The sequence below is a fragment of the Mixophyes fleayi genome, chromosome 5 (genome assembly GCF_038048845.1).
Source record: "Mixophyes fleayi isolate aMixFle1 chromosome 5, aMixFle1.hap1, whole genome shotgun sequence".
Taxonomy (NCBI): Eukaryota; Metazoa; Chordata; class Amphibia; order Anura; family Limnodynastidae; genus Mixophyes; species Mixophyes fleayi.
In genome coordinates, this window is record NC_134406.1 from 94,607,991 (window position 1) to 94,635,729 (window position 27,739).

Consider the following 27,739-nt stretch of genomic DNA (forward strand, 5'->3'; position numbering starts at 1 on the left):
ACAACAAGATATGATTGTAACACATACAAGTAATATGAAAGGTCTTCACAAGGTTTGTAGAGGCAAAAACAACTGTCCTGATTTCCCATGTGCCATCAGAGTTTGCAGTAGTTTGATGTCTCTTTGGGTCTCTTTTAGGCCTGCCACGTTGTTGAAATCTTTCTTCTCCAGGAAGAGCAGCTGACAGAAGGAAACATGAATGAGATTCCTGCCACTCTGGGAGCAAGATCGTTTGGATCTCTAAGGTGGAGCAAAAGGCCGAGTGGTCTGACAGCTCTCAGAGAACAGCAGATTTCCCGTTATGAGTTACTTGCAGTTGAAAGGGAAATCTCCATTTGTACTTAATATTGCTCTTATATAACTCATCCATGAGGTGCTTCAAGAATCTCCACAGTTGAAAAGTGTGCCACGAGAGGTTTTGAAAAACCTGGATCTCATGACCGTCAAATTCAAGGCCCTCAAGGAATCTCACTTTTTATAGGATCTCCTCTTTTTGCGAACAATAGTGCAGCCTGCAGAGCCCGCGGTGTCAAACGTGATCAGATTTTAAGGGTCTCACTCTAATATCTCATTGAAAAGCTTAGTGAGGACATCTATGAGGCCTTGGGTTGGAATGTCCTCAGCGATTCCTCTAACATGCAGGTTATTTCTGTGTGCTCTATTATCTAGATCATCTATTTTTGTTGTAGCTTCTTGGCCAGGTTCACAACTATAGTCTGTAAGTTAGTATGTCTTTCATCCACTGCTTCTTTGCTTTCCTATAAGGTTAATAGCCGTTGACCCAGTGTCAGGCGCAGTCTCCACACTACCTCTAGTACTGGAGACGGCCGCCCAACTCTCCCCGAACACTTCTTACTCCACGTATGGCCTCACGCTGCACGCGCATGCACAGTGAAGCCTCGCTTCCCGTTGCTAGGCATCGGGACGCGCCATCTGTTGGCAGTCAGCGTATCTGACCACCGACTTCCCGGGGGCCAATGGGGTTTGGTTGGGCTTTATGTATTGCTGCCTCTGGCACCACTAGGGTATTGGTTCCTACCAGCAGCATCTTATTGTCTCAGTGTCTTTTCCTGTTGTGACCCGGCTTTTCTCCTCTGACCTCCCTTTGGTTTTCGGTTTGTACCTCGCTACTTGTTCTGGTTCCTGACTCCTGGCTAGCCTTTGACCATTCTTCAGATCTTCCCTTGTACTTCGATGCTCGTTTGGTTCAGACCCGGCTTGATTGACTATGCTCTGTCCACTCCGTTACTACGCTGGTGGCTAACCTGGAGGACCACGACCTACGTACCCTCTTGCAGCGAAGTCCAAACTCCCTTGCGGGGGTCCCTAGTGAACACTGGGGTTGCGTTAGACTCCGTGCCTCCTTGCTCAGCAGCGCAGATACCAGCTAGTAGCTATCCCACAGCTTGTGACAGCATGACAGTATACACTGGTCAAGAAGATGAGTGGCCAGGAAGAACCCTCCGCTCGAGATCTTCTGCTCCACCTTGTTCAACCAGTGGACCAGCAAGAGTCAAATCAGGCCCAGCTACTACAGTGCCTCCAGGTAGTTGTATCTCACCTAGATACCCTTCAAGTTTCCTTGCCAGCAAGCCCAGCAGCTGTGGCGGTCACAGTCTCTACTTCGACCGCTGCTTCCACGGTCAATACTTCTGCTTCCAGGGGTCTGCGCATTCACTCACCTGAGAAATTCGACGGTACCCCAGGAGATGCCAAGGGTTTCTTAATCAATGAGCTATCCAATTCGCAATGGCTCCTGAGAATTTCGGTTCTGAATGTATTAAGGTGGCATACCTCATTTCCCTACTCACAGGCCAAGTTCTAGCCTGGACTTCTCCCTTCTGGGAAAGGAATGATTCTATGTTACAGAACATCTCCCTCTTATCGAGAATTTTCAGAAGGTTTTCGATGAGCTGGGCCGAGTCTCTTCTGCAACTTCTGGTTTACTAGCTCTTCAGGTCAATATGCGGTACAATTTCGGACCTTAGCCCCCTTGACTTACAATTTCAGACCTTAGCCTTTTGACATGGGCTTAATGAACACATCAAAGATGATCTGGCCAATCGTGACCTTCCAGATAATCTGAACGTGTATATACGTCACCGGGAACGCTCCCAGGAGAAGGAACATTACCCCTCTCCTAGTCTAGCTCTTCAGTTTCAGTCAACAGTGTTTTTGATTGAAAAAGTAACTTTATTTGTATAAATGTACAAAAAACACATGATACATTACATTCAAGTGTATGCAGTACACCGTGAAACATAATCATTCATACATTTTAGTACAATATAAGGCATAAAGTGACATCCTACACTATATATTGAGTACTGCACTAACCATGCAAACTTAAACAACATAACATATTCAAAAAGCAATGGATGTGAGGGGACGGTAGGTGAGAGGGGTAGGGTGGAGAAGTCACAAGCCCGAAGCTTTATTGAGGACAGACACAAAAATAGAGAAAGGTGCATAAATTAAGGCAAGATATTCAACAAAACTTTAAACAATGATGGGGAAATGGGTTGGAGGGGGTAAGGGGAAGAGACACAAGCCCAAACTTTTAATGAATGAACAGACACATAGGGGGAGAATGGGAACAGGGAAACTTGCGACAGTCCTGGATGGTCATCTATCTTCTCCCGCTTCAAAATGAGGCAAATCCTGGCAAGCCACATAGCATCCTTAAAACACTTCATGAGGAGCCAGGCCTTCTGGATTGCCCCAGGAAATAATCCATAAAATACCGAATGGCATGAAAGGCAAGTCCTGAGCACACAGTCCTTAAATTCATGTTCCAAGGCATCCAACAGTGTCTGTGCAGTGGGGCAGTTCCAAAAAAATATTTTGTGCTGTTTCCCTTCTGGTGATACAAAAGGGACAGTGAACATATCTGCACAGGTTCTGGGAGTGCTTGAATGTCTTGAGAGGCAGATCCCCCTGGATAGCCATCTATGCAATGTCTTTATGCCTACTAGTCAGCCTCTTAGAACCCACATTCTTCCACACATGTTTGGCTGCAGCAACAGGGAGCCCTGGAACAGACTCCATAATGTCTTTCACTCTAATGAGCTTGTGGACAGTTTTTGGCTTCCACAAGACTGGTTTAAATCCCTCCAGATGGTGCTCCCTCACAAATTGTCCAACATCCAGGTAAATCCAAGGTGTAGTCTGGTTGTAAGGGAAGGAGCTGTCCCACTTCTCCCAACCAAGGGTCCTCCAAAGAGGCAGGAGGAAAAAGCGAGACATGGACTTCCCAGCAGAGAAAATGTTCTTTTCAATAAGAGTTCTGCAGATGCAGTTACAAACGAAGAAGGCTCGCAGCATGGTGGAGATATCCGGGATCCCTTTCCCACCTTTGATGGGCTCCTTGTACTGAACCGACCACTTCCCTCTGTCCATTTTGGAGCCACAGATGAAGTGGAAGACTGTCCTCATGATGGTCTTGCAGACAGCAGCAAGAGGTGACCAAACTTGGGCCGTGTACTGCAGAACGGGGAAAATCTCGTTGCGTAGCACCAGTGCTTTACCTTCGATGGTAAGGTCTCTGAGGCTCCACAAGCCAATCTTTTGTCTGACTGTTGCCAGTCTCTCTTCCCAACACTTCAGGGCCGCCTCCTCTCCACCAAACCAAACTCCAAGAAGTTTGATGAAGTCCGACTTGATTGTGAAGGGGAATGCAGTGGGGGATGTCAGGTGCCACTGCCCGAAGAACATCGCCTCTGACTTCCCGCAGTTGACTTTTGTCCCTGAAACTCGGCCAAAGTTCTCACAGATCTGGGCGAGTTCTGTCACCGAACGCTGGTCAGCGCAGAAGACAGTGACTTTGTCCATGTAGAGCGAACACTTGGCCTCTAGACGGTCTGGACCCGGTGCAGTGATGCCTCTTATCTCTGGATTCCACCTGATTCACAAAAGCTCTATATAATAAACAAAAAGAAAGGTGAAAGAGGGCAGCCTTGTCTGATCCCAGACATAACTGAAAAGGGGTCAGTCTTCCAGCCGTTCACAAACACCAAGCTGTAAATGTCAAGGTACATCAGGTTAACATAAAAACAAAACATATAAACCAATCCAAATCTCCACAAAACCCTATGCATAAAATCATGAGAAACACGATCAAAGGCCTTCTACTGATCAAGACTGACCACGGCCATGTGTGCATAGGGATCTTTGATGTAATGGACAGTGTCCCTCAGCAGCGCAATGCTGTCTGCAATCCTGCGACCAGGAATACCACAAGTCTGATCCGGATGGCAATTTGCCCAATGTCAACCTTTAGCCTGTTGGCTAGTACCTTGGAGAGATTCTTGTAGTCCATGTTGAGGAGAGAGATGTGCCGCCAATTTTCAAGTTCACTTATATAGGATCGAAATCAGTCCCTCTCTCAGGGTAGGAGGCATTCTGCCCTCCACCTTCATTTCCTCATACAGCTCTAGCAGGTCCGTGCCAATGAGGTCCCACAGCGCTACATAGAGCTCCACTGGGAGACTGTCACTGCCCGGGGTTCTACCCAGCTTAAAGGATCTAGTGGCAGAGTGCAGCTCACCCAACATCAGAGGGGCATCCATGGCTTCTTTACCTGCAGGATCAATAATGTTAGTGATACCTGACAGGAACAATTCAGAAACATCAGTGTCGATGTTCTTAGGGAAGTAGAGGTTGCTGTATTAGTCTGTGACGACTCTCATGATGCCCTCTTTCCCCTTTATGGGAATGCCGGTCTCATCCCACAGTTCAGTCAGGGACATGTGGCCAGAGTGGAGTTTTCTGAAAAGAAAGAGTTACATTTCTCACCCTTTTCCAGGCTCTGCACCTTGAAATGGAAGACGATGCACATGAACTCCTCATTGAAGTGCCTTTCAGGCCTCCCATGGCCTCCGCCAGGTCATCCTTCACATCCCAGCCACAAAGCCAGAGATCCAGCAGGGACTGCAGCTGACGCTGCAGCCTCCTGAAGTTTCTCTCCATTTCACATGCATGTTGCCTTCCCTTAGCCTGAAAGAAACTGTGAATCTTGACCTAGACATATTACCACCAGTTAGACATGCAATCAAAGTACAAAATTTATCTTTTGTTCCACGTGATATAGGCTTCCCTCAGCTCCTCCAACACATCCTCTCTCTCCAGCAGAGCTCAATTCAATTTCCAGGCGTCTGGTCCGGGAGGAAAACCCCCTCGAAAAGAATGGTCCTGTGGTCCGAGAAGAAGCAGGGAACCATGACATGCCTGTTCTGCCTTACTGCTCTCGAGGTAAACCCAAAGTCAATCCAGGAATGCACTGAGCAATCGAGGCAGCTTAAAGTATAATTTACATAGCCAACCCCCATGGATCCCCCTGCATCCCGCAAGGTTGCTTCGGCTACCATCTTCTGCAGCAACCTAGAAGAAGCATCAAGTTTAGCAGTGCTGTTAGTACTACGTCCTTCCTACTCTATAGGACAGTTTAAATCCCCGACCAACACTACCGCCCTGGTGGTCGCGAGCTGGGCCCGCAGGGTCTGGAAAAGCTCCAAATGCTCATTCTTACCAGGGGATGCATACACACAAATTAGCCTGATAGACTCACCTGCCCAAGAGCCATCGACGATAAGCAATCTGCCGCAGACAAGCTCCTGAACGGAATTCAGGTTGAAAAGGCTTCCCCTGATAAGTATTGTGACCCCCGTAGAATAACAGTCACTCCTCCAGACCAATAGGAGGGCCCATGAGACCACTGCCTACCCAGATGTCTTTAAGAACTAGAGAAAGGCAAAGAACATTCCTGCAACATGTAAACATCACATTTCTGGCTGTCAAGGAAGATAAACACAGACTGACGTCTAATCTTATCCTTCACACTCCTCACATTAATGATAAAAACAGAAAAGTTAGCCTCCTCCTTAGTTTCAGTCACCAGTTACACTTCCTGTGGAACCCATGCAATTAGGTCGCTCTCATCTTTCTCAGGAGGAACGTGACAGATGTATTAGAAACCGGCTTTGTCTTTATTGTAGAGAATCTGGTCACATTTTGTCTTCATGATCTAAGAGCACGGGAAATGTCTCATCCTAAGCAATGATAGGATCCTGGTCCATTACCTCCTACTCCTCTAAAGACAACAAATTTCTTATGCCAGTAGTTCTTTTTTCTCCGAATGGCCCTCAGCTATTGCCAGCCTTCATGGATTCTGGATCCGCTGGAAACTTAATATCCACCGAGCTGGCTACCAAGCTCCATCTCTTCATCCAAACTTTGCAACAGCCTTTGGTCCCAACTGTGATTGATGGTAATCGTGTCGTCAACGGCTCCATCAGTCACATTACCAGTTCCTTGCGGCTGTCCGTAGGAGCTCTCCACTCTGAATGGTTTCCTATTTATTCCTCAGTCCATCAATCTGCTGATTTTTGGTCTACCTTGGGTTAGGGCACATTCTCTGCATTTTGATTGGCTCCGTGCTCAAGTCATCTCCTGTGAACCTACCTGCAAACATAAATGTCTATCCTCTGTACTTCCTGTTAAGGCCTCAGTTTCTTGCCTTGCTTCCACTCCTCAGCCTAGTCTTCCGGAGACCTATACTGAATTTCTGCACGTCTTTAGCAAAGCAGCCGCCAAGTACTTTCTGCCTCACCGATCCTGAGGTTGTCCCATCGATCTTAATCCTGGCAAGAGGATTTCTAGGGGCAGAGCATTTTCCCTTTCTTACCAGAGACTCAGGCTATGGCTGAATATATTTCTGAACACCTTGTATGCAGGTTTATCCATAAATTGAATTCCCCCGCTGAGGCTGGATTCTTTTTTGTCAAGAAGAAAGATGAATCTCTCAGGCCTGGTACTGATTACCGTAAATTGAATGCCATTACTGTTAAGAACCGCTATCCCCTTCCTCTTATAACGGGACTTTTTGATCGTATCTGTGGCGCCCAAATTTTTACTAAATTAGACCTCAGGGGAGCCTACAACTTCATTCTGATTTGCCAGGGCGACAAATAGAAGACTGCCTTCAATACCAGGGATGGGCACTACAAGTACCTTGTCATGCCCTTTGGACTCTGCAATGCCCTGGAGGTCTTCCAGGAATTTATTAATAAAATTATTCGCGACTTGTTATATTCATCAGTGGTGGTTTAACTTAATGACATCTTGATCTTTTCTCAAGATCTTCCCTCACGTAAGCATGTCTAGACAGTACTTTCCAATCTCCGAGAGAACCACTTGTATTGTAAGTTGAAAAATGTTTGTTTCCTCGGATACTTAATTTCTGGAGTGAAGTTGCTGTTGGATCCCAAGAAAATGAGGGCTATTCTTGCTTGGCCTCAACCCTTCGGCCTTAAAGCCACAAGTTTCATCGGTTTCTGCAATTATTACCGACAGAGAACTTTTCCTCCTTAATCGCACGGATTACTTCTCTCACCCGCAAGTGGGGACATGCTAAAGACTGGCCTTAAGACGCTATCGCCACCTTTATAACCTTGAAGTAAGCATTTTGAGATGCCCCTATTCTGAGACAACTGGATCAGCTTCAAACGTTTTTCTTGAAGTGGACGCTTCCTCTGTGGGGTGGGGGCCGTCCTTTCACAGAAGAATTCCACTGGAGCCTTCACTCCCTGTGGATTACTCTCCAAGAAATTCTCTCTTTACGAGGCTAACTATGGCATCGGAGATAAGGAACTTTTCGCTATCAAGGTAGCTTTGGAGTAGTGGCGGTATCTTCTAGAAGGAGCCCTTCAGTCTATTATGTTTTTTGTGGATCACAAGAATCTCACATCTTTACAGTCAGCGCAATGCCTGAATCCACGGCAGGCACGATGGTCACTTTTTTCTCGGGTTTCCAACTAATCTTGACCTATCATGTGGGTTCTAAGAATGCCAGGGCTGATGCCCTTTCTAGGTCCTTTGATCCGTCCGATTCCTGCCCTCCAGATCTTAAAACTATTATCAGCCCACTCAAGATTCTACCTTTGACCAAGTCCTCCCTGAAGACTCCTCCTTTTGGGCATTCATTTGTGGATGTTCACCTTCGCCCCAAACTTTTAGCTTGGGCCCATGACTCCAAATTTGCCAGTCACGCTGGCACCTGGAAAACTATTGCTCTTCTGTCCCGCAATTAGTATTGGCCTTCCTTAAGCTCTGATGTTCATAAGTTTGTAGCTGCTTGTGACGTTTGTGCACACCATAAGACCCCCAGGTGGTCCCCTGCCGGTTTTCTTCTATCCCTTCTGGTTCCAGAATCACCATGGACCAGTATCTCTATGGACTTTATTACGGACCTTATAGTCATGGTTTTAACGCTATTTGGGTTAGTGGACCGCTTTTCTAAATGGGCGCACTTCGTCCTTCTTCAGAAGTTACCTTATGCTTCGGAACTTGCTCTTCTTTCCATCAAGAATGTCTTCCATCTTCATGGTTGATCCTGAGAGATCATTTCTGATTGGGGTGTACAATTTATCTCCAAGTTTTTGAGATCTTTTTGTGGTCATCTTGGGTTAAAATTCTGGTCATCCAGTTAAAATTCTCTTCAGGATATCATCCACAGACCAATGGTCAAACCGAGCGGGTCAACCAGGATTTGGAGACCTTTCTTCGTTGTTATTGCTCCGACCACCAAGTCTCCTGGAGTGATCACCTTTCTTGGGAGGAATTTTCGCATAATAACCATCAGCACGAATCCACCATAGCATCTCCATTCTTTACCGTCTTTGGCAGACACCCTATTTTACCTACCCTCTCTGACGAATCCAGAATATTCATACCTGCAGTACAAGAAGTAATCCGTGACTTCTCCAAGATGTGGACCGAGGTACAGGCTAAATTACTATGAGCTTACTAAATTACTACAAGCTTCGAACCAGCACAAACACTTAGCAGATCGCCATTGCAGAATTCATCCGGTTTTACATGTAGGGGACAAGGTGTGGTTGTCCACCCGTAACTTCAAACTCAGGCTTCCATCTATGAAGTTTGCACCAGGCTACATTGGTCCCTTCAGTATCTCGCAGGTTATCAACCCAGTCACTTACAACCGTCGACTACCTTCCTCTTTTCGTATGCACAACTTGTATCATATCTCTTTATCTCAAACCTTTAGTTCCAACGAATTTTCCAAAGATCATCTTCTACCTCCCCCCATTAGGATGGTCCTGGGTGACGAGTATGATGTAGAACGTATCCTGAATTCTCGTTCAATTCGTGGCATAGAACAGTTCCTCATCCATTGGAAGGGTTACGGCCCAGAGGAAAGATCTTGGGTCAGCAAAAAGGACTTTCATTCACCTCATCTTCTTTTCAAGTTTCTCAAGGACCAGTCCACTCTTTGTTCTGCTCTGGAGAGGAGGGAGGGGGGTACTGTCAGGTGCCATCTCCGCACTGCTTCTAGTGCCAGTGATGGCCGCCCGACTCTCCCCAAACACTGTGTCCCGTTGCCTAGCAACGGGGGACTTCCAGCTCCTTGTATAGCCTCACTATGCACGCTCATGCGAAACAATGGGATGTATTGCCTAGCAACGCGTCCTAGTTGTCTTCTGTTCTTCTTGTCCAGGAGGACCCCCTTGTTGCTTGTAGTCTTCTGTTCTTATTGGCCAGGAGGGCCCCCTTGCTTCTTGCAGTATTCTGTTCTTCAGGCCAGGAAGGCCCCCATAATTGTAATCCAACCCGGAAAATGCTTAGTTAAAAAATAAAAAAATGACAGACGATGCAGGAACAGCTTGTACACTGTACAGGCTCCAATATGCAAGGATTATAACAGAGCCGCAAGCTATATTTATAGTCTAAGGGATTTTCCCATGCTGTCATGGAGAAATCCCTTAGACTATAAATAGACCTCGCGGCTGTGCTAAACTCATTGTGCATCAGAGCATGTACAGTGTACAAGATGTTCCTGCGTCGCTGAAATAATTGGACCTTGATTCATTTACCGCCTGGACTCTTGGTTCATTATATATGTGTCAGCATTGGAAACAAGCGGTCTCATGTCAATGTTGTCCTAATTGCTGCTCTACAAGCTTTCCCCTATGGGAAATGGTATCAAAATTTATCAGCTGCTTGCACTCCTATGGGTCCTGTAGATAGTGAGCAGCATTTGTCTGCTGAGAAGCAGGTGATGGTGTGTGCTGTGAAAAACTGCTGTGCACTTGTCAAGCTGCATACACCTCACGGCAAACAGAAAGCTCAGTGCTAGTATCTCACAAAAATGTTAACCAGTCCTTCACTTTGCTGTAAGAGGGAGTCTGAAATGGACAGACTGTGTATAAAATCTGTTGTTGACTTGAAATATTCGGCTTAATTGTGGGATCCCCCAAGCAAGGCCTGCTAGTATCTGTTCGAGCACTGAGAGTAGCCTAGATCCCTGCAACATTATGCTGGGTGGGATATACCCGCTTTCAAACAGTCTAGAAAGTCCACTAGTTGCACCGGCGCCCAGGGAAAGCCGCAGGGCATATTGTGCCCCCCAAAGTTAGACTCAGAGGGAACTCACGGCAGTCGATGCGATATTGTCGCATCCATTCAGCTCAGGTACTAGGCCACGTCCCCCGTCCATTTGTATTTCTACTTGTATAATGTTATAGCTTATGTGAATTATGTCTACACTGTTTGTATTATTGCTTTGTATGGCGCTGCAGAATTTTGTTGCACCACATAAATAACCTAAAATAATAATAATAATAATAATAATAATAATAATAATAATAATAATAATATTTAAAGAGTCAATCATTTCCTTTTGAAACGTTCATGTTTGAAAGTTAATATGAAGACCTCAAGTTATAGTAGAAAGATATCACAATGTGTAATGTTAATATGTAATAACATTTAACAGTAATTTAGTCTTTTAATAGAGGTGCTCAGGCTTGGCTTTCTGAAAACCGAACCCCTTGAACATCGCCAATCCGAGTACCGAACTTTCCAACTTTCTCTGATCTAAATTGAGGCAAAACGTCCATACGTACCTCCCTCTCCAGAAGATCCAGCACCACGCTCACACAGAAACAGGGGTAGTATTCTGACTCAATAACCAGGCTGAAAGTGTAAGGCTCCTGAGACAGTTCCTTTGTGTATGTCTGTATTGAACCAGTACTTACACCAAGAAATGTTGTCAGACCCAACTAAAGAGGCACATTTGAAGAATCCAGATAAAAGGTTTATTTCTAGCTGATATTCTTGTAATTATGCACAATTAGGAGGTGAAAACATGATAATTTGCCAGAACTCAACAGGAAACAACTGAAGACTAAAATGGCAGTTACACAATGAACTAAAGATAAAATGAAGGAAGGGCTAATAACATCACAACCTAGCTACAGGGAATCAAGAGGGACAAATTTAACAAGAAGCAAGGCTTTGCAATATTAACATGACAGTAACTTAACAGCATATGAAAGACATATATATTGTGGGACATGACAGGTAGAAGTGCTCTTGTCACTCTCCATTATCCAGTGACATAGCTCACACAGAAACAGGGGTAGCAGTGTTCTTGTCACTCTCCAGTCTCCAGTGACATTGCTCAGTGACATTGCTCATACAGAAACAGGAAGGGTAGCAGTGTTCTTGTCACTTACAAAAATTGACTGGAAATGACTGGAAAGTAATGTTATTGAGGTTAATAATAATGTATACACAAAAAATAAGCCAGATTATGTTATTTTAGCATTTTTAGCAATTTTTGTTAAAAATAAATAAATACAGATCCAAACCCAAAACCAAAACACGTGAGGGCGGTTTTGCCAAAACCAAAACCAAAGCACAAAGTTAATACAGATCCAAAACAAAATCAAAAACAAAACACGGGGGGTCAGTGAACATATCTAGCTTTTACCTTATATATATATATATATACATATATTATTTATATTAACATTCTGGGCTTACATTATTTTCGATTGGATGGGTAATGGTACTTATGTCATGATATGGTGCATGGGCAGTCCTGGGCAGTGTACCACTGCCAATAATAACTCCTCTTGGAATTTGGAACATTCGTGTTTTGTTTTTCTGTTTTTTTATTGTTGTTGTTAATAGTATATATGTAAGGAGAACCGTGAATTGGGAAGTGGTTGCATCAGCATTAATAATTCATACACTGAGGACTTCTATTGCCCTGGTCTGGCAGAGCATAGGTCCAAGCACTGTGGGGGAACAGTGTTACCCATAATAGACAATGATGCAAATAATAATAACAATTAAACATGCTATAATGCAACTTGAAGTTGTGGAGAATTTTTAGTCCCAACCCTTAGCATGTTACACTCAGAGATTACTACACTGTATAAATCGAAAAACTAACTGTACAACATTGTTAGGTAATATAATAATGAAGCTCTCTGGGCTCATTGAGTTCAAATTGTGAATGTCCTTCGGACATTTGTGAAGAGAAGAGGAAAATGAAAGAGCAGTTGGTAAAAGAAGGAACATGTGAAACAGACAATACGAGGGGGTACCCAAAATAAACCAGAATCAAGTTATAAAAAATAGTGTATTTATTTGTACATTTTAAAACTTCAGTCACCTGCAAAGTACTCTCCACTTGAATCAATGCATTTGTCCAAACGTTTTTTCCTTTGCTCAAAACATTTTTTAAACTCATTGTCGTTGATGCCTTCTAGTACTTTTGCCTTTTTTGTTTCACCACTTCAATATCAGCAAAACGTTTTCCTTTATGGTCATTTTTCATCCAAGAAATAAAAAAAAAGTCACAGGGGGCAAGATCGGATGAATACGGTGGGTGAGGCAAAGGTATCATGTTGATTTTGGCTGAAAATAGCTTAACACACATCGCTGTGTGGGCAGATGCGTTATCATGATGGACGAACAAGTCACCTGTTTGCCACAAATCAGGAAGTTTTTTTCCTCAAATCGTGACGCTACCTTTTCAAAACTTCCAAATACAAACTTTGGTTGACTGTTTGACCCTGGGGTTCATCAATGGTCCGACGGCGATCTTCCAGAATGGCTTGAGGAATTTTCATCACATTTTCCTCTGTTCAGGCGGTCCAATGACGTCTGGAACGAGCTTGTTTGACAATTGGCACTTCACCTCGTTTGAAACTGGAGAACCATTCGTAAACTTGTGTTTTACTCATGACAACTTCCTTGTATGCTGCTTGTAGCATAACAACCATTTCTGCTGCATTTATTCCCAAAAGAAAACAAAATTTCACAGCAGCACGTTGTTTCTGTGAATCAGCCATCACAAAAATAGGCGAAAGATTGAATAACTCATTGACAAAAAGATCACTGTAGTCAAACGCTACCTTCCTCCCGCAATGTCAGCAGGCATACTGGCTCAGAATGGCTCTGCAAACATTCAACCAGCGACGGAAGCCCATACTACAAGTTCCCCACCTTCTAGAACATGATTCTGGTTTCTTTTGGGTACCCCCTCGTATATTCATTTACTTTACTACACACATACAGTAAAATGATTCTGCAGATATATCTAAACAAATCATTGCATCACAAACATTATCAAAGTAGACATATTTTACAACAATATTAAAATACCAAAATATATAGATTTGTATTATAAAAAAAATTATATAGTAATGTCAAAGGAAACAAACCCCTTTAGATGCTGCTAATAAATTGAGACTTTAGGCTACACTGAAGCATGGTATTAAGTATGGGCGATAGACAACTCAAACCAATAATATAGTACAAAAAAAACAAATTGAAACAATATAAAAGATTTTCAACAGTAACTCCCTGGGTGCTTGAAACAGAGGGTACAATGTGTGATAGCAAAAACAGATTTATTAAGGGCAGTAAACGGGTAACAGCCCTACAGTGTATATTACACTGACAATGTAATATAAAATAAGATAAGATAAAATAAGCACATCAGCAATAAATATGCCAAAAACAGGCTAGCAATGTCCGTATTAATTCCAGATAAATCCACATGGACCATCAATAACACGGTTCTCTGGTAGGGCTAGCAACAGTCCACTTTAACGCCAAAGACACGAATGTAGCCAGTCCTGTGCCGAAAGACAAATCACAAATCTCCTTAGGTCTGTCAGCCGACAGTGAGTTCCAGTGGAGAAAGCTTGAAACGGACCTTGTAATAAAGGACTTACCCTTATTATTTTAGGCCAATGATATCCTCTCAGGTCCTTGCTTTGACGCCAGGAGAAGCTGATGCACAGAGTATTGCCGGTGCACTGGAGAGCGATGTGACACCCGGAAGTTGCTGACAGTCTCGTGGTCGCCAGAGTTGCACATGCGCATGCGTGACCGGATCCGTTCACTATCCACAACGGTGGTAAGAATCAGTTTGTGTTGCCCAGTTGTGGATAGCGAACAGATCCGGTCACGCATGCGCATGTCCGGTCACTGTTTTTTTTATCTTATCTTATTTTATATTACATTGTCAGTGTAATATACACTGTAGGGCTGTTACCCGTTTACTGCCCTTAATAAATCTGTTTTTGCTATCACACATTGTACCCTCTGTTTCAAGCGCCCAGGGAGTTACTGTTGAAAATCCATTGCTAACTTAGGGTTGAGCTATCCCTATTATCCCCCCACTCCCAGGTGGTTGCTCGTCCACTGATAAGTCACAATAGGGAGCGCTGAACACATATTTCTACTATTAATATAAAAGATTTGTTTATAAATTTCATAGTTTCACTTGTATCTGAGTGAAATAGCTACCACTTTTATGTCACGAGTATCTTGCAAGTGTTAGTATAACACATATCAGCCATTGGAATCTGGACAGTTGTGTATTTTGATGCCAAGATAAGTTCACAAACTCCCAATAATGAGGCTTCTGGAAAATTATGGAATTCTTCAAAAATTATAAAGTAGTAGTTTCCTATGAAAACAATCTGGATGTGTAAAATACAGCACTTTTGATAGTCTATTCATTCAGTGCTATACTCTATTTCCTGCTTAACTCTCGTTTACCAGTTATTTTGGGATTTACCGAGAAGCAATGAGGCATATTATTGCTTTTGGTAATTCACCCAACAAACTACTTACAATACATAACTTTTAGTAATCTGCTAATGGTTAGTTCTATTTATGATGTAAATTGATTAACCTGGCAATCAATTAATTAATTAATAAAAAATATATTACTTTTAAAATACTGATTGCTCCTGAATTACATGTTCCCTTGAGAAAACAATTTCCCATAAAATGCCTAATTTAACATGTAAGGAGTTATTTAGAAAATGTCCCATAAGTGACAGGTATTGTTTTCATTTAATTTTTGTTAAAGTTTTAACATTTTGGTGTACACAAAAGTAACATCAGCTATACTATATACATGCTTTATGCAAGTAAAATATAGAAGACATTTTCTGCATAGGCATGAATAATAACTTTTAAAATAAGATATCAAATAGCAGGGCAAATTGACTAGTTTCTGTCCCCCAACTTCGCTGCCTCGGTGTCATCCTCGACTCCTCTCTCTCCTTTGGCCCCCACATTCTCTCTCTTGCTCTCTCTCTTCCAGCTGCGTAACATCGCTCGCATCCGCGCTTCCTCTCCCAAGATGCCACCAAATGTCTTATTCACTCTCTGATCATCTCCCGCTTGGACTACTGTAACCTCCTCCTCACTGGCCTCCCCCAATCTCATCTCGCTTCCCTTCGTTCTGTACTCAATGCAGCCACTAGGCTCATCTTCCTTTCTCGCCGCTCCTCGTCTGTCTCCCCCTCTACCTATTCCTTCACTGGCTCCCCTTTCCCTACAGAATCCTCTTCAAGCTCCTCACTCTTACATACAAGCCAACTCCACTGCACCCTACATCTCCACCCTCCTCTCTATTCATGCTCCATCCCATCCCCTCCGATCTGCCAATAACTGTCGCCTCTCTTCCCCCCTTATCACCTCCTCCCATGCGCGTATCCAAGACTTTGCCCGCGCTGCCCCCCTCCACTGGAACAAGCTCCCCCCCTCCATCAGAACTTGCCCTAATCTGTCCAGTTTCAAACGGGCTTTAATAACCCACCTTTTTCTTAAAGCCTTCCAGTCTCCCACTTAACTTCCTACCTTTTCTTCTGCCTCTTCCCCTTCATTCCCCTGCCATCATAGTTATCCTCCGTTCCTCCTTCTCTCCCTCTCTCCCCGTGTCTCTCTGTCTGTCTACCCCACCCCTTAGATTGTACGCTCCTTTGAGTAGGGTCAACTCTCCTCCTGTCTTCACCACTTTACACTCTGCTCTCCAGCTACCAGCCCTCCTCCTCGAGGACCCTCTTCCCCCCGTCCCCTCTCGCTCCCTCATCTCCCTCTGGGAGTTTCCCTGTCGCCCGTGCCCTCCCTCCTGGGCTCCGTCGTATGCGGACTCTCCCCTCCCCCTACCCTAGCGTGGAGCTCATTGAGTTACTGTGCTTATTGTTTACTGTACTGTGCTGTCTCACCTCGTATTGTAATTTTGTTTGTCCCTGTACGGTGCCACGGACACCTAGTGGCGCCCTATAAATAAAAATTAATAATAATAATAGTTTTCTTTAAGAAAATGTTGTTGTCTTATTATGTTCAACAAAATAAACCACTTTAGCATACTGTTTTCATGAAACCCAGGAAATAATAATATGTAATTCAAAATTAAGAAGGAATATGAGTTTTTGCATATTAATAGGAAGTCATCTTTTTCACTACTATTGCATTTAATCAGACAATCGAGTTGGCATAGTTGCAGGCTATGTTATAATATATCAATTCTCAGTGACATCTAAATACATTTACAGAAATACCTTGCTTTTTAACAAAGTTTTTAACATAAATCAGTGTAGCAGGTTATAAGAAGAATATCAGTATTTACCTGTTCCCTTGTTTTCTTTCTTCAGACTGCTATTACTGATTTATGATGCTGGACTACCAAGGCAATCAAAGTCACATGGCACACGATGTAGTGTGCAAAGAGACTTTGGAATGCCCCACTGAGCTCAGTGTGCAATGTGATATTCTCCTTCTCCTGTGTAGCAAAGTGACTGTGACTGGCAGTCAACTAGAGAGCTTTTTAAATGGAGAGAATGATTTGTAGGATAGCTAAGATAAATGCTGCATTCTTAGAAGGTACTTAGCTTAGCTATTGAAAGGGAACAAATATTTCCCATTTGAGATTGCTGCTTTCAGATGTACATGGGTATTCCAGTACTTTACAAGTGACTTAGTTTGCATTGTATAATTTGTATTAATGTAACATATTCGTACTGATTTTATTCTGTTTCTGTTGCAGGTAACTTGAAACTAATTGCACAATATGGGGACCAGCAACCAGACAACATGTTTTATAGATGAAACTGTTGCAAATAACATCCTGATTACACTTTACATTGTTGTGTTTATTGGAGGAATAATTGGAAATATCATAATGGTCTTTCTGTTGTGTAAAACTAACACACGGTCCATGACCACCACTTCGATAATCAATCTATTAGTGGTCCATTGTGTCTTTCTTCTAACAGTTCCATTCCGCATTTACTACTACATCCAAAGACAATGGGATTTTTCATTTGGATTTTGCAGGCTGGTTAGCGCAATGATACACATCCACATGTATCTTTCCTTTATATTTTATGTAGCTTTGCTTAGCATTAAATGCATAAGCTACTTAAAACAAAGGGACAAAATTGAGTTTTACAGAACACTCCATTCTGTGGTGGCCAGTGCTGCAGTATGGATTATCATACTACTTGTTATGTTGCCCTTGTTTTTTTTCCAATATGGCACCTATGAACAAGACTACGACTCAAAGCAGTGTTTTAATTTCCACAAGGAATTCACTAAATCTTATGTGATCGCCTTGAACTATGTTGTAATTGTGGTAATGTTCACAATTGTATGTCTTCTTCTGGGTGTGCAGATGTTCATCATTATAAAGGTTGTGAAGAAACTAAAGAGATCAACTTTAGATCATCAAGAGTTTTGGGTTCAGCTTAAGAGTTTATTTTTTATTTTTGTCATGATCATTTGTTTTTTTCCTTATCTCATGTTCAGGATTTACTACATAAGACATACAGAAGACTGTTTATTTTTCAATGAGATCGTTCTAGGTATAACTGCTCTTAGTTGCTTGGATATTCTGGCATTTGCAATACAGACCTATTTTCAGAAAGTGTTAAAAAACAGAACTTGTTCATTAAAATGTCTATGGTGATCATGGTTATCAGTTAATATATGAATTGGTGGAGAAACAAAACAAAAAATTCTAAGGAACAAAATATTTTCTGAGATCTCTCTTTCTCCCTCTCTTTTGTCCTCTCTCTCTCTCTCTCTCTCTCTCTCTCTCTCTCTTTCATCTCAGGTGGTAAGAGCAGATCCTATTTGGAACTCCAGACAGTTCAGCCCAATTACTTTAAATAGGGAAATAAGTGCAGATGTTGCACATGGACGCGTTGCCCTGGTTCCATATTAACTACCTTGGTCTAGAACAGTCCACCATATATGTTGGCGTGAAGCTTAGCCTGTGCAGAATAGATATGGTTGCATAGCTCTGATCCATAGTTCTGGTAGCTAATATGGAACCAGCATTTTGGATGAGACCTTTATTATCTCTGCAAACTTCCATACTCAATTGGCGCTGCATAGAACATAGAACAAAAGAAGATAGAAGAAAATAAGGGGAAAGAAAATAAAATAATTTGCACCAGCTTTCAAGGAGGATCTTCAATTAAATTTTACTTTAGTGTCTGTATCTCTTCAATGTTGAGGAACTACAAGGCACTGCATGCCTTGCTAGAGAAAAATCCAGGACTGCTGTGCCATAATACTGAAGAGCCAAAGGTTTCACTGATAAACAACCAGCCACACAGTACTCTTAAAGCTGCACTCCCAGAAAGCTGTGACAGTTATTATTGTTCACCACTTAACAATAGCTGCGTGTTTTGTGATCATACTCCCCCTCCACAGCATCACACATCCCTGGTTTTCAGCCAAACCATGGAACCCTGAGAAAAATAGCTTCATAAGCGATTCTCTGTGGCTCCAGCGAGTAAACCTAGGATTGCAGATTTAAAGAAGTACTGTCACCAGGAGGTGGTATTGTTTTTTTAAAAAATTTTTTTATAACAACACTGTCTATTTATTAAAATGAAATATTCCTGTTCATCAAGGAGAAGAGTCTTTTACAGAGTGACTCATATTATAAACAGCAGCAGGGGCTCCCTCTCACTTTCTCCATCACCCCTTCTCTCCTGACCAGTAAAAATTGCTGTAAGGGCTGATGTACAGAAGCAAGTCTGGTGACAGGGAAGCTCCACTCTACCCATTCATCTTGTATGCTAAGAAGTTGTACAGGTTGAGCTGAGTCTCTCCAGTGTCAGTGTCCTTCTAGTACCCGTTATGTGTATTATTTCTGTTAACAATTAGGTAAGACTTGGAGTGATATTTATGTATATGTTATCTATGCACAAACAAATTAAACATTGTATTGGAGGCTATGGCCATTTATATATTATTTTTTTTTACACTGGGGCCCTCTACTGCCTTGGTCCAACACTGCTTCATTTCCATTTACATTGGAGAAGTGTTGAATATATTTGTATTCTGGGCAACGTATAATTTGCTTTATTTTTTTTGACTAATACTTGTTGCAAGTACAAACTAAACTAAAGTGATTTAACATATAATAAAATGCTGAAAGTTTATCTCGATAGATAATTATGAATACAAATGTATATAAGGTCAGACAGGAATTGTTCACACCTCAGTAATTGTAGTACTGGAACTAAACAGTATTTCAATTCAACATGCTGTAATACATAAACGTAAAATATAGTGAATAATATACAACACTTACAATATTTCCACAACATCCTATATATATGTATTGCAGATTATACATTATAAATATGTCTCAATTACATGTAGGTCATTAAAAAGTTTCTTTATTGGTCATTAACATTTTTCTGTATTGTATAGATATCACTAGAAAAGTCTCTGCATTGTATACTAGTCAGATAGGCTTGGGCTATTTTGATTACAGCTCTTTACAATACCACTTGTCATATATTTAATTAGCTATATAAACCACACCCACATTAGACAAAACATGTCCACAGGGTTTTGGCTGTGCCCATTTTCCAATTGTAGTCAACAGGAAGAAGAGCCTAGACTACTTGCTTCTCAGGCCAAAGTTGCCAGACCTCCCATGCTCTGAGAAAGAGATTTACTAAATTTTGGGGTAAATAAATGGTGTTGTACTAATTGTTTAAAAATGATCATGAATGTAACTGTTGACAAGTATATTTGAACCAGTTCTTCATGAATTTTGGGTCAAGACGTGTCTCAGGGATATTTAAGCTTCTTGTAAACTGATAGGCTGCACTTTAATACCTTCAGTACCTTTACTGTTTGCAAGGTAGAGCTCCTTGTTTAACCCTTTTTTAATTATTAAAGTAGTTTCGATAGTGTGGACATATTCCCCTGAATTGAGCTTCTCCATCCCACTTCTGGCAGTGTCCCCTATATTTCTGGAGCTTGCTGTAGGGAAATCATGTTCAGGATTCTAAAGTCACATTCTGTAGAAAGAAACACATTATTTACATCACTGTTTTACATGAAAATTTGGTAATTATTATGTAACTTTAATACATGACATACACATTTCAGACATGTATGAAACAAATTTACATTTACTACATTGTTTCGATGGGTTACTCACATGAATATTTAAAGCAAAATGTAAATGCATTTATTAAGGCTATGTTTATCATTATTACAATATTTTAATGTAATTTTTGTATTAAACACTACACAAGAATATAATTAAAAGTTGTTATGGTTTTTCCCTTTCTGTTTTACTGCTTTTTAGTATACATGCTTCCATTGTTAGACTGGTGCATAAAGGGCTCACCAGGGGAATGCACTTATAGGGGCACATAAAATACTGTGTTGGGGCGTGGGTGGCCACTACATGGGTGTTGTTCTTTTTAATTATATGGGCACCACTGTGTAAAAAGAAATCCCAAAAAAGTTCTTTCTTTCTTTTTTTCTTTCTTTCTTTCTTTCTTTCTTTCTTTCTTTCTTTCTTTCTTTCTTTCTTTCTCCAGCGTAGTGTCTGAAAGAGGAGATTGGTGGCAGGTGAGGTACAGCAGCAGGGATGTATGGCAGAAAGGAGGAGCAATGTATTGCTGGGGCCAGTGGCAGCATGGGGTGAAAGGTAACAGGATGGGGGGAGAGGACTTGTAGCACATGGGGTGACCAGCAGCAGGGAGGGGAGTGTGGCAGATTAGGTGTCTGTCAGCAGAAAGGGGGAGAACATATAAATACTGTATGCGGGGAAGCAACACAATGTACAGTCTGGGGGGGAGAACATATACAGATAAGGTTGAAGCACACCACAATGTACAGCAGCCCGGGTGGGAAAACATATAGATTTAAAGGGGAGCCAGTTAACTGTGTATTCCCCAAAAAGGAACTTACGGATAGTGGTGACCAAACTTCCACCTCTACTGCACCTATTATGCAACACTCAGTCTCTTATACACAATGAGTGACACTCTCCCTCTAATATACACATTTTTCATACACACAGACACCCGTTAATACATTTTACAAACACGCTAATACATTTCTCATGCGCACAGACACACAGTAATAAGTTTCTCACACAATAATACGCTAATACGTTTTATCATACATTCAGACAAACTAATACATTTCTCATACACACGATAATACATTTCTCACACACACAGACACACACTAATACATTTTATAAACACACGGACAAACGCTAATACATTTTTCATACACACAGACAAATTTTAATGCATTTCTCGTAAACATGGATACACACTTACACATTTCTCATACACACTGACACACAAATACACTGCATGTGTCATACACACAAGGGCACTTTTGTGACATTTTGAGAAGTGCATTGGGTTGTTTATTAAAATGTATTGTGGCAATTGGGACACTTTGCCACCATCTAATAGAGGAAAGAGTGCAGAGAGGGGTAAACACACACACACACACACACACACACACACACACACACACACACAGAGACCAGGTTGAGCACCTGGGGGTAAATGTATCAATCTGCGGGTTCTTCAACACCCGCATGTTCAGCCTCTTCCGCGATTAAATTTCAAGCGGCGCTGCATTGTAAAGGGTTAACTTCCCTTTACAATGCAGCGCCGCTTGAAATTTAATCGCGGAAGAGGCTGAACACGCGGGTGTTGAAGAACCCGCAGATTGATACATTTACCCCCTGGTCTAATCAATTAAGAAGTCAGCAATAGCAAGGCCTGACAGGAAGCATAAAAAGCTTGGTTTTTGACAGTCTTGGGTTTGACACTGCCAAGACTGTTTATCCATCCTGACAAGTAAAATAAAAGTGAAAGTCAAAGTGCTTCAGAAAAACGTGTGTGAGGAGCAATCTCTTTGCACGCTTTTCACAATATATTATATAATATATATGAAAACTTTTAAAAGGATAATACAAAAGACATTTCTCATACATTATGACACACAAACACACTCCATCCATCACACACATGTCGAATCTAAATCAGATTGTTCAACTGTGTCAGTTTATCAGTTATGAGCTCATCAGCTGGAGAGAATTAAATACACTGCATGGTTTGAGTGTACAAAAAACTCTGCTTTATTAGTTACAAGTCCCTATCTATATAGCAAGAATCACATATTACAGAAAACTACGCCCGAAAGGTCTTAACCACTCATGTTCCCTTCACACAGATGTTAATACAGTCTCTCATTATCAGACAGGAAAACTCCACAGGGGTAGGTTGCTTATCTCCTGCCTGGTATGTCTAAGGTTATAAGCATAGCCTTGCAAATAATGAATTACTCCTACAAAACAGGTGCATCTACTTGTCTTTAAGCTATAAGAACAAAATGGCTATAAGGCAACAAGATGGCGTCAGCTTAGTAAAATCACATTTCTCATTTCCCATCTTTTTATTCATTATTTGCCCTAACACTACCTATCAGAGATCACATTCTTGCTGTCGCTTTTAATGGGTACTTATATGCATACACCCTTCTAACAGAACATATGAATAGGAATGCCTAATTCTGGATACATAGAACAACCCATTCCCCATTAATAACAAGTCCATGATCCCTCTTCTAGCTGATAGATGGTCAATGAGTCGACAACCGTCTTGCACCCGCTACATGTCCTGATGTCAGATCTTCACATATATCAGTAAACATGAGAGGCTCTGGGACCTCTTGTGCTTCCTTTTTGTCTTTTAACTATGGATATTTTTTAGGGAAGGAAAAAAGGAAAGGGAGGGAGAAAATACACAGTGCGCTCGGCAAGTGCTATATGTCACTTATTTCACAATAAAAGGGATTGTCCATTGTGCTGTATATCTTCATAAGGATAAACTTCAGTAATGAGCATGTGGATTCCAAGGAAAAGGTTCTTGGTTTCTGCACTGATCACAACTGGCAGTAGTACTGAGAGTTCCACAAGGTTCACACTCATTAGATGGGGTGTACAGTACAGCGGTTAAGACACATGTGGTAACTTTAATTGTTCTGGAAGAAAAACACTTAGCTTTAAAATACTTGCTAATAATCCTCATCATCAGTTTTATTAGTATATATATTATAATAAGAATTAGTAACAGTCCTTGAAGTACAACATGTATAAAACCTGATAACCATCCTCCTATAACCTTGAACCAATCGGCCAGGTACAGCCATGAAAACTATCCTTCTAGATAAGCATCTCCAGTGTGCTCCTTTAAAAATGTATATTTCATGTCTTCATTTTTTTGTAAGTGTTCATCAAACATTTTCTCTGGATCATCTGCGTCACTAGTTAAAAAGGTGCAACCCTGGGCTTCAATTTACATATTTAGGGTCAGGCAGTACCCTCTAGACTAAGCTGTCAGGTAGTCCAATATTAACCTATTGTCTTGTGTAAATGTAATAATGTGTTGGGCCACAATACTCACAAATACATTTCTGTATTTGGTGTAAACCCCTACAGTCATGGGTTGCTTTTTTCTTATTTGGTTGGGTTAAACTTTCATATTAGAATTTTTCTCATTATGTATAATGATCTCTACATTACTATTGGCATTAAACTGGTTCTTCCAGACCCAGCTTTCCTTTCTAGACTAGTACACATCTACAGCCTACAGCAAAGGAACATAATGTGCAATCAATATTCCTCCTGCTAATATCAATGAACACCACTCTCTGGTCTCCCTTGGACCTTTAAAAACACTTGTAAAATACATTTGACTCAGACTCTCCTTGTCTGAAGATCTTGCAGTGGGATGCATGTATTCAGGTGTCATTTCTCTGTACTTTCACTACCATGGGAGTCGTCAATAAGGCCTGCAAAGGACTCTCTTATCTGGGTTCAAGACTCTTCCTGACGTGCTTTTTCACGACCACCCAGTCCCCTGGTTGCAGTTTATGGGTACCTGCATCCAGGCTCGGACTGGCCTGCAGGGCAGCAGGAAAATCCACCGGTAGGCCCCTCCACATTATAGCCACGCCCCCTCCATTGTTAGGGAGGAGCTAAGAAAACAGCTGACTCCCGACTTGCATACAATTCATCTTTTGGACATACGCGAGAACAGGAAGGGACAGATGCGTTCCACAGTGGAAAGCAGGCACCTTCCTCTCCAACAGTAACAAGCACGGACCACGAGAAACATCCTCTGATTTCGGCACACTGGATACCCGGCCACCATCTCTATATACATCGAAACTGCAAGTAAACAAAGTTAAATTTGAAAGCATCGCAGCAATAACCATGTGATATATGTGGACAGTGATCTGAATATTTATATTGCACTAGCAGAGACTTATAGAAATACAAATTCCCATCTACTGGACTTGTAAGCTATGAACATTATTTTATTGAGATATCAGTGACTGTGTTATATCTGGATCAATGTAGCATTTATACCCACTGCCATTTGCCTCCCAGTAGCTAGACTAGTCCAGGTCTATATACCTAGGTTTGTCTGAATTTTTATGTATGTTCAATTGATGCCATACCATATGTATGTATATAGAAATCAATGCCACATAATATAAATACTGTGGTTTAATTAGAGTATTTTATTTGTCTATATTAATGTATTTTTTTGTGTTTTAACCAGGATTCAATAAATTGTGATAAAACTAACATTAAATTTTATCCCACTAATTGAACTGAGCCTCTTGCTAACAGCCTAATACAAGATATAGAAAAATATGAATTGTATTCAAGATAAAAGAATACAAATTTTATTATTAGCATTGCACTTGGAATAATACATAAGTCAATGAGCGCTTAACTTTCAGTATATTATTAGTTCGTAGAGAGAGGGATAACCTGTGTTAATGCTGCTCTTGCAACAGTAGGGGTAGAGTGCAACTCCTCCCCCCCCTCCCCGTTTTTGACAAACACTCCCGTTAAACACACTACCACACAGGTGCAGAGAGTCGCGTCTGGGCTCTCTGAACCTGCGCGGTAGTGTGTTTTTCACTTTGAGCAGGGCAGATGAGAGTAGGAGTTCCGGATATCCAACCGCCCAGAGGAGCATGAGCAGGTTAGTAACTAAGTGCGCAGTCAGCCTGTCATTTTAAAAGAGAAGGATGAGCACACTACATTCTTTATATACTACACTATGGTGCTAGCATTCCTTCGCGGGTTGACCACTCTCCCTTTAGTGTCTGGTCTCGCCTCTATGATGGCTGGCCACACCCCCTCTGGTGGGCCCCTAGCGTTGCAGTCCCCCGGTGGGCCCTTCATGCCCCAGTCCGACACTGTCTGCATCAAAATTAGGGCCTGGAATGGAATGAAATCACTTGACCATATTTCAGTTAGTTGTTTCTATAATAAAGCAACATAGTTCAACAAATCACCATGTACATGCTGTAGTTGCTATGGAAAGAAACAGCTTGTTCTGTGTGTTGTGCCAAACAGTATCTGATTTGGTGCTAAACCTGTGTCTTTCCTAGGAGTGTTTCTTACTGAGATTCATGGCAGACCTGTTTCAGCCATTATATTCTGCATTTTCAATTGCAGAGTACCATTAAGGCACTCCATACATCCCGAACTTTGGGGTCTGTGAGGGGTGTGATGGGCAGATCTTATTCCCATGTCTTTTAACAGTTCCTTGAATCCTTGCCCCGTAAAGTGTATCCCTCTGTCACTTTCAATGACCTCTGGTACCCCCAGGGCTGCCAAGAAGAATTCAGGGCCCGGGTACAACAAATTCATGGGGCCCCCCTCATAGTGAAGTAAGCCCCAAAATTTTTTTGCGCCGCCTTACGGCGGCGCAAAAAAGATTGGCTATATGGTCATATATTCAGGGGCGTGGCTAGCCAAACGGCAGTGCAAAAATTTTGGGAGGGGCGGTCATGCATTTGGGGGCGTGGCAAACGTGCCATTGGGGCGTGGCTAACATAAAAACCACTAGGCTCTCAATTCGCCGGAGCGTCACATATGTTTAAGCACTCCTGACTTTCAGGACATCTACCACCACAGGGTAGTATACAAACAATGCAGTGTGTACACAAACAGTTCAGTCTTGGCCTACACCTTACATTGGACACAACATTCACCAAAAATTGGTATTGTCCCTACTAGAATCACAACATTTCACACACTGTGCTGCTCTCTCCTACCTGTTCTTCTCACTTTCTCCACCTGTGGCTGCTGCTTTCTTTAGTTGTGGCTTGTCCGGATCCAGAAATGTTGAAGGACCTATTTTGAAAAAAAAATGGCTACATTTAGAAAATTACAGCCAGCCCCAGCGTTAAATCAATAGCACCCACGATTAATAATTAGGCCTTCCTCCAGCTCCAATATTACAATAATGTGCCCCTTCATCATCGCCATGCCTTATGATCACACTGTGCCCTCCATGCTGTTTTTGCCCCCTTCATCTGGCTCCCCTTCATCAGACTATACTATGCTGCTCCCCCCCTTTTTCAATCCCACTGTGCCATGCCTCCCCCCCCCCTTTGTAACCCCACTGTGTCATGCTGCCCACCATTTTTTAACCCCACTGTGCCATGCTGACCCCTGTTTATTAACCCCACTGTGCCATACTGCCCCGTTTTTTAACCCATCTGTGCCCCTCTCATTTTTTCACCCCCTCTGTCATGCTGCTTTCCCATTTTTTAACCCCTCTGTGTTCCCCCCTCAATTTTTAACCCCTCTGACATGCTGCTTTCCCATTTTTTAACCCATCTGTGCCCCTCTCATTTTTTAACCCCTCTGACATGCTGCTTTCCCGTTTTTTAACCCCTCTGTGCTCCCCCCTCAATTTTTAACCCCTCTGACATGCTGCTTTCCCATTTTTTAACCCCTCTGTGCCCCCACTCATTTTTTAACCCCTCTGACATGCTGCTTTCCCATTTTTTAACCCCTCTGTGCTCCCCCTCATTTTTTAACCCCTCTGACATGCTGCTTCCCCGTTTTTAACCCCTTTGACATGCTGCTTTCCCGTTTTTTAACCCCTCTGTGCTCCCCCTAATTTTTTAACCCCTCTGACATGCTGCTTCCCCGTTTTTAACTCCTCTGACATGCTGCTTCCCCGTTTTTTAACCCCTCTGTGCCCTTCCTTATTTTTTAACCCCTCTGTCATGCTGCCCCCCCGTTTTTTAACCCCTTTGTGCCCCCTCATTTTTTAACCCCTCTGTCATGCTGCCCCCCCGTTTTTTAACCCCTTTGTGCTCCCCCTCATTTTTTAACCCCTCTGTCATGCTGCCCCCCCCCCCGTTTTTTAACCCCTCTGTGCCCCCCTCGTTTTCCTCCCTTCACTTACCTTTTCTCCTCTCTTGGTCTTCTCTGCTGCTCTGTGCTCCAGAC

The 27,739-nt window shown here is 42.2% G+C and overlaps 1 protein-coding gene across 1 annotated transcript in view; it reads left to right on the forward strand.

The window, feature by feature from the left end:
• The window catches only part of LOC142157708 (putative G-protein coupled receptor 141), a 32,583-nt gene extending 11,959 nt beyond the window's left edge, over positions 1-20,624 (forward strand). Inside the window, exon 2 of the mRNA XM_075211285.1 lies at positions 17,165-20,624. Within this exon, the coding sequence (XP_075067386.1) occupies positions 17,189-18,085 (897 nt within the window). The 5' untranslated portion in view covers positions 17,165-17,188 and the 3' untranslated portion in view covers positions 18,086-20,624. The remainder of the gene's footprint in view (positions 1-17,164) is intronic.
• The last annotated feature ends 7,115 nt before the right edge of the window (positions 20,625-27,739 follow it).